This window comes from Phoenix dactylifera, unplaced genomic scaffold (assembly GCF_009389715.1).
Source record: "Phoenix dactylifera cultivar Barhee BC4 unplaced genomic scaffold, palm_55x_up_171113_PBpolish2nd_filt_p 001069F, whole genome shotgun sequence".
Taxonomy (NCBI): domain Eukaryota; kingdom Viridiplantae; phylum Streptophyta; class Magnoliopsida; order Arecales; family Arecaceae; genus Phoenix; species Phoenix dactylifera.
Genome location: NW_024068417.1, coordinates 42,933 through 50,827, shown reverse-complemented (window position 1 = coordinate 50,827; position 7,895 = coordinate 42,933). Strand labels below are relative to the sequence as shown.

General features: G+C 38.6%; 2 protein-coding genes across 4 annotated transcripts in view; both read right to left on the bottom strand.

The window, feature by feature from the left end:
• Positions 1-1,906, bottom strand: LOC103700997 (dirigent protein 11-like). Its single transcript, XM_008782923.4, has one exon. The coding sequence runs from the start codon at positions 1,506-1,508 to the stop codon at positions 969-971; it is 540 nt and encodes a 179-aa protein (XP_008781145.2). The 5' UTR covers positions 1,509-1,906; the 3' UTR covers positions 1-968.
• An 849-nt stretch (positions 1,907-2,755) lies between these two features.
• LOC120107896 (nodal modulator 1-like) overlaps positions 2,756-7,895 on the bottom strand; it is a 30,409-nt gene continuing 25,269 nt past the window's right edge. For 2 of the 3 annotated variants that reach the window (XR_005509499.1, XR_005509500.1), the window contains exons 24-28: positions 5,785-6,013; positions 4,390-4,746; positions 3,638-3,711; positions 3,359-3,559; positions 2,756-3,137 (exon numbers count right to left, since the gene is read on the bottom strand). Coding sequence is in view for 1 of the 3 variants with exons in the window: in XM_039121409.1 (XP_038977337.1) it covers positions 3,451-3,559; positions 3,638-3,711; positions 4,390-4,746; positions 5,785-6,013 (769 nt within the window). In the remaining 2 variants the exon portion in view is untranslated. Of the gene's footprint in view, positions 3,138-3,272; positions 3,560-3,637; positions 3,712-4,389; positions 4,747-5,784; positions 6,014-7,895 lie in introns of those variants that run through there. The other variant, XM_039121409.1, reaches the window with a different exon arrangement.

Genomic DNA, 7,895 nt, shown 5'->3' with positions numbered 1-7,895 from the left:
CGGATATTCCGTTATTTGCACTTAGTATCCTTGCAGTTAGTTTCTAAGGGGTGGAACTGGACTCCCATCAGGAGTAATCTTCTTTACATTTTCTCCGGTGGTCCGATGCCGATAGGGACTCAGGTGCTTCCCTCCGGCTCTAATTAGAGGGATGAAGCTTTCCTCAACCTTCCATAGAAGATCAAGGCTTTGAGTTGGAGATTCGCCAGTTCTCGGTCTCCTCCTCGAACGTCGGCTGCCACCAGCACCGTGGCCATGGCTAAACATCGTTGGAAGCTAGGTAAGAACCCGGCATCCCTTAGTTGATCCTTCCCTTCTTCAGAGTTTTTAGAGCCTTAATTCCAGCCGGTGACCGCCGGATTTTTGCCTAAGAAAGAGGTGCCCTGCTTTTTCTTGTTTTGGATTTATCAGCTTTATTCTACCTCTTCCGACCACTTCACTGCACTTGTAGCCGAAGCCGTCGGCGTGGCCATGGCCGGAGCTAGTTGTTGACAAAATAAATTGAATATATTGAAAGAAATGAAATTCGTAAAGAAAATTTAAAGAAAAATTTAATTCGTAAAAATATACTGCATATCTGAATTTAGTTTGAAGCTGATAGAATTTTCTCTGCCTACTTTCTGTAAAAAAATTATTTATTTATATACTTGATTTATTTAATTAAAGAGTTTGTTGCTTATTGGGTTGTTTAACTTATTATATATATATAATAAGTTATATATATTACAGATTCGAAAAACTAGCTTGCTCCGGAATTTCGTGATAGAAGAACCACTAGAAAATTTTAACAAATATTATTGTAGATTAGAGTTTATTAAAATTGATGCAATATCGTAAATATTGTTGAAATTGTGAGAATTTAAATTTTAACAAGTATACGGTGGTTGACACGCGAGCTCACTAACTCGGATCGGAGGCATGGCATTATCGAGAATTATAATATAGAAACTAAAACAGCGTCAGAAACACTATTCATGCCTGATGGTCAAGTTGAGTTTGATTATTGCTCTCAAGGTAGCCACGTCCAAGTGCTGCGTCTCCATGATACCATATCCCTTGGCAAACCGAAAGAACCCAGTCCCAGATACAACACCAAACTCGCGCTCCTTGAGCTTAAACGGATCGGCTCCTTGGATCTCCAGCGTGCTTCCCTTGAACTGCCCCTCGGTGAACGTCACCGAGAAGACCATGTACAATGCCATCCCATCCAAAGCCGAGTTTATATACAAGCCCTGAGCTCGGCCTATTACCTTGGAGTCCACTTCAGGCCTCTCGGTGACCACATCGTCGACCACCGCAACGGTGCCGAACTGCAGGATGTTGGAGGCTGCACCGAGTTTGCCTGCGACCGTGACGGCGGAGGCGTCGTCGCCGCTGAAGTAGTCGTGGACGTAGAGGACGAGGTTGGTTTGCTTGGGCTTTCGCCTGTGAAAGGCATAGGCCACAAAGAGGAGCGTGGCAGTGGGTAGAAGGAAGAAGAGGATGGGCATGTTTGAGGAGTTGGGCATGGTTTCTGCTATTGTTTTGGGAGGAGAGGAAGATGGAGATGTTTTGTGTGTTCGCTTGTTGGGTTGTCGATGGTTGTGCACTGGAGTTTTATATCATGAATGGAGACTTATATCGCGGACTCTAGTGTGAAAGAATCGTGTTGGCCATTGGAGATCAGGTGGTTTATTGGGATGCCTTTTTGGCGTTTCCTTTTGATTCTTTTATACTATGAATGGACAGACTACCGCGAAAGAATCGTGTTGGCCATTCGAGATCAGGTGGTTTATTGGGATGCCTTTTTGGCGTTTCCTTTTGATTCCCTGGTGAGCCGTTTCTTTTACTCTTGGTGGCATTTCTATACAAACAAAGCTGGGTAGCAACCATCGAGATGGTAACACAGTTGAAACAGAGCTAAGATTCTACCAAAGTGGCCTAAGTTCAAAATTCGCAGACGTCGATTAAATGCAAGGACAGAATGCTCCCCATCTGATTTGTCCGGTGGAGTTGCCATCTAGTTTGCCGGTATTTAGATGGTGCTGGTGTGACGTACTCACACGTAGAAGAGACTGCCGCATTAGTAGAGCTGCCCCGCCGATGGAAAGGATATAAGTAAAATTTATCTACCCATATCAAACATTCTTCAGTGAAAAGAAGATCCAGTGTAGGTTGCTACACGGGTGAGATCCTCCTCACCCTCCTCCTCTTTTCTTTTCCTAAGGAAAAAAAAAAAAAGCTGTAGCGGGCACATTCACTCAACAATTTTTATTTTATTTTTTTCTTCTTATTGCTTTGGCAGGCGACTCACAATTAATATATCCAAAAAAAATTAGAAAACAAAAACTACCTCAAGACTCTGGGCACTTGTGCCTCAACGATCTTTCATCAGCTACGATAAACTACAAAATGAAGTCCCGAACGAAGACGGTCTTAAGAGATTTAGAAAAAGACAAATAAAGAGCTTTTGGGTATTGCGTTTGAAGATCTTAGCATTTATGATTTCCGGCTAGGTTATGTTTTTTTGGGTTGATGAGCAATGCTGTCAAGCCACGAAAAGTAGTCTACTTTTTTGAGATGCGTGAAAAGTAAAATCTGGCGCATTGTTAATCATAAATGCCAATGGAAAACGGCATAACTTGAGGATTGAATTACTGGTGAACTATTTTTCTTTAAGATGCAGAAAATGGTCCAAAATGGCTGACTTCAATCTATTTCACCGGACCAAACCCCCATAATTATTAACCATACTAGTTGGCATCCTCTACTCAAGTGAGAATCAAAGTAAATACCGGCTTATTTTGAACAAGTCAATTTAACTTACAAATGGAAAATGCTGCTAATCCATGAATTATTCCTAATGCACAGATGAAAAAGCAGATTGCAGTGATATCTGCTAAAACGAACCGTGTGAGTTGAATCCCACAAGTCAATCATGGGTTCCAAACTAAGAAATTATATACATATATAAGAAACTCCGAACAGATCAAATCTGCACGTTGAGTTCCACCTAAGGGACCAGCTACACGTCTGAAAGTGGTCCAACTTTCAAGCCTAATCCATGAATTGCAGATAGACTAGGCTCTGCATCATAGACCTGAGGCCAGATTCATGTTAGATTTGGCCAAGCCGGAGCCACACGTACCCGGTCCCACCTACGGGCAAAGAGAAACGGATGGTTAGAGCATCTTAAACCTATGATAATTCTCTTAACTGCAAACATTGTTGTGCAGATGATGGGTTGCATGGGAATTTTCTAAACCGTTGCCTTCATCAAAACCAGAAAACAATAAATGTTTAACTGAACTATATCATTAGATTGTATATTTTCCTGATTTTTTTTAAAGAAAAATTTACAAGTTGAATTCAGACCAACCTTGATCAACAATGAAACGTCAAAATAACTAATGATCAACTAAGTTTCTAATAGTCACTTGTAACTCAAAATTATCTGGCCGTTGCTTTCCACTAATACACTCTCTTTCTCAAAAGTGGCTTTCGGGCTTCCTTCTTACTGGATACCGTACCAGATCCTGTTGGAGTCGTTCCTACAGCCATCTGGTATAAATCCTTCAACCTGTGGAAAAATGATAAGAATTACGTCTTAATTTATTAATTTATAGAAAAATAAAAATTAACTTCAAAATTCAATCACCTTGGCATACTGATAAAGAGGGCAATGACAGATAATCCAACTATAAGTGGAAAGACCGGAGCTGGAGTTAGTTCCTGTGCAATATACGAAAGTTTCAGTTTCTCTAAGACAAAAAAAAACATCCCTTTTTTTGGTTCCATCCAGATAGACACAAAAACATGTGCTATGGAAACATCAGTATGTTTGCATTTGTGATTGCAGAAATTCTAATTTTCATATTTTTATTTGTTAGTTTTGAACCATGACACGTGCATTATTGCATGGAAACTTCTTTTTCTTTGAAGTGAGAAGGTAAAAATCAAGTAGGCAAATGATCTGGTGTGCAACTCAGTAGATGACAGCTGCTACAATTGAATAATGAATATATACGACTAAGCTCAAAGTAAATCCGCACAAAAGCACATGCATGCAGGCATGCACCCATGGGAGAGATCTATCAAGAACAAAGGAAGTAAAAAAGAAATCAATAATTTATTGTCCATCAAGGCTTTAAACATTGCCAAATGGGATGCTACAAACAGTACCGCACCATTCGACTAGAAAACAGGCACCAGTAGGCAATGTCAGCATGGGATACATTCTTGTACCGTGTCATTACCCGATACTGCATCGGTTTTTTCAAAAAAATGGGCATGCCCTCCAGTACCGGTTTTAAAACCTTGAAGGCAAACAAAATAGAAATAAAAATGAAAAATAAAATATTTCAGCAAGCAACTTTTGCAGGGAAATCATATAAATCAGATGGGAACTACCTGTTTGTGATGATATTCCTCAACTTTAAATCTGAGAGGACCCACATGAATTTGAGGTTGCTTTTCCAAATCAACTTCAAATACATCAGATTCAAATTTGTGAGTGCTTGATGGAAGCCCTGACCGAAGCTGCACAAGGTGCTTGCCCTTGGGCAAATCACGTATTTGGAAGAAGTATGAGAGTGGCAGAGGAAAGACCGTCTCAATTATTGATGGATCAGCAGCCAATCTGACTTCCACAGAGAGATGGGGCTGTAATACTTCAAGGTCACTTCCTTCCACATGACCACTTAAAATGGTTATCTCCGGTTGTTCAAACACCACAAAATCCAAGCCTCTGATGTCCTCAGATGCCACCTGACAATGAGAAGGGCATTATAGCACAAAATTGTTATTTTCAAAAGCATAACACTTTATGTTAGTAGGTTCAATGAACCCCAGATGAATAAAATATAAATTACAATAATGCAAATAACTGTTTGTACAAAGCAGTAACTGACTTTTAGAGGCACAAAGCTTAACGATATGATAACTCAGCATTTGCCTACAAGAAAAAAAGAATCCATGAATTTCCCAAAACACCTAATTGACAGATACTTCTGTTCTATGGATAAACAAGGCTAACAAGGGATTGAAGATGCCAACTTACCAAGCTGGTAAAGCTATTGGCAGTTATACCTATGACCTGGGATCCAATCTCACCCTCAGCAGGATTTGGGAGTTAAAGATCTTTTGGTGTGTGTGTTGTTGTTGGGGGGGGGAGGACCCTACAGGCCCTTTCTATAAAGAAAAGGAAAAAGAAAAATAAATAAAATGACTAGAATAACTTATCTTAATCTCTTGCAAAGCAATACAGCATCCAGTAACATGAGACTGAGAAGCAAAGGTGAATATGTTGAGCATTACTTACTATGGCGCAAGCTCACAAAAAAATAAAAGTGAACACTTTGCATTGAAGTGGCCATCACCATGGTATAACTAACATCTAACATCCATAAATCTTTCATCTGGATTCCTTATTTCCGTATTAACTTCAACTTTAAACTGGCAATTATTTATTAACCACCGATATCAGAATATTCATTGTAAGTATTTTCTTTCTTTCATCTACCTCACTATGAGTATTCACTGATGGTCTTCTATTTTCCTCCAAACTACTGCCAAAAAATTAAGTATGCCCCTTACTGATCAATTACTCCTTTCTAGGATGGATCACTAGGACTAGTTTCACTTGTATATTCATTACCCACTGTGCATTCTTGAGTCACACATTTTCAATGAAACTGTTATTTGACCTTGATGATCAAGAAATTTACGCGCTCTCTTGAGCCTATCATCAGATGCAAAAAAATGCAAACAGCAAAAAAAGTGATCAGTCACTTCCACAAAGCTTACCTTTATAACAACAGAATCAGGAGAAGCTCGTTCAACTGCCGTGACTCCAAGGTAATCCTTCGCCACTACTTTTACTAAATAAGTTGTATCAGGGAGGAGTCCCCTAAGGCGAAAATTTCCCAGACTATCAGTTGTTGCTTCCTCATAGTAGCCTTTGGATTCTGATCGTGCTTCAACATAAACACCTTCCTTCGGCTGACCAGAAAGTAATGATACACTGCCCATAGCACTATAAGGAAAAAGCTGGTTAAGATTAGAGAATTGCACATTCGCAATAAGCTTTTGACATTGCCTCAGAAAAATGATAAAGATATGGATTATTTCATGGCACATTAAAAGAACAATCTAAAAATTTTTAAAGATATAGTTAAACTAGTTCTAATATCATATTGAAGAACAATCACAAAGAAGCACAACATACACAAGATTTGAAACAACATCAAAGTTACAAATCAAGGTAGTTATTAATTAAACTTAATATTCTAATCTACACATGATTATAAAAACTGGACTCGGTATAATGAAAAAGTTGACCAATGACTAGGAATTGGACCTGCAACCTTAGCATTGGAAACTGGAATATAGTTGAAAAGCATCCGCATAAATTCTATGTGCAAATTGGCTGTTGTCTAAAATACATGGTATATCAGTAAAAATACCGATCATTCGATAGTATCACCTACACAGGAAGTGCTTGATCAAATAAATTTTCAGGTATTCCTAGTTTCACTACTTACTCTCAACATATCATTCATAGGAATAGTCCAAAACATATGCAAGTTTATATCCTTCCCAATATGAAACTTTTTCCTTCCAGTTCTTTTGTTCCTTTAAAAAAAAAGGCTTGTCATTCACAGAGCAAAATGAGCAAATACAAAAAATCAAGAAGTCCTAAAATTTTGAGGACTACTTTGCACCAACAAATGCTATTAGGAAACAATCTAGTCATCTCTTTACATACTATAACTCATTTCACCAGCTGTTGTTATACACGCTATTGATATGTATCATAATGAAGAAGCAGCAGATTTCTGTGATAAATTGTAGCCTAGAATATATGGCAATATTATCAGGGTTCGCAGTTGTATATTAGTTTCACTGTTTTAAGTGCGTAAAATGTATACGACATTTGCAGCATAAGACTGAAAAGAAGTGGATGTATAAATATCCAGGAAATCCTACATGTTAGAGATTCATTCTAGATCCTGTAATGTAGGAAAGAATGTGTGCATATCATTTTGGAAACAGCTAGAGTGGCCACTCAACATGCCTAACCAGAAAACCACATCAATGGTGATTGGCTTATTTATGGGAAATCATCATATCTACCTACTAAATATCCATTTTATCTCATTGTCAACTAAGGAGCTCCTGCAGCCCTAAATCTACATCAGAAGCCAAAGAAAGAGAGCAGAGGAACCTTAGACCACACAAAAGAAATGAAAGAGGCTAGGGATGTGGCAAACTCAAACAGCTGGAGGAACTTGTTGAAGCTTCTTCCCAAGAGATCTTGATCATGTTCTAGACGTCAAGGGCGAACAACACAGGCAAGAGCTCAAACTTGAAAATCAAAAAGTGGGACTGAAAGGGAGGCAACTTGTGAAAATACCACAAGATTTAAAGGATACACTAGGGAAGGCAACTTGCAAAAAGGTATCACCATTAAGAGGGACTTGCCCTATAACATGTCATTGGAAGCAAACAATCTAGAACCTTGCATGCGCATCATTTAGCATGACCTCCTAACATTTACTAAGAACAGCAAGAGAAAATTCTTAGTTGAAGCCAACAATAAGCTCTCTGCATGACGTACCTCATAATCAACAACTCATTCACAGCAAACTGAGAGACACATGTCAACCAGACTGTCTACATGAATCAGAATACTTAGATTTATTAATTAATTGAAAGACAAGCTGGCTTTCTCTTAAATTTTGAGCTAATACAAGTTGCTTTGGTCAACTAGGATTCTCTCCTTGTCCAAGCAAAAAAAATTCAGTAGTAAAGCTCCTTGACTCATCCTAAATAATTTTTAGCACGAAATCAGTCGACTATCTAGGAACAGATTTTTTTTGAGATTTTCCATATCTTACTTTCAACATGTCTGACAA

Excerpts from the sequence above, each read along its gene's own strand:
- LOC103700997 (XM_008782923.4), bottom strand. The coding sequence starts at position 1,508 with ATGCCCAACTCCTCAAACATGCCCATCCTCTTCTTCCTTCTACCCACT.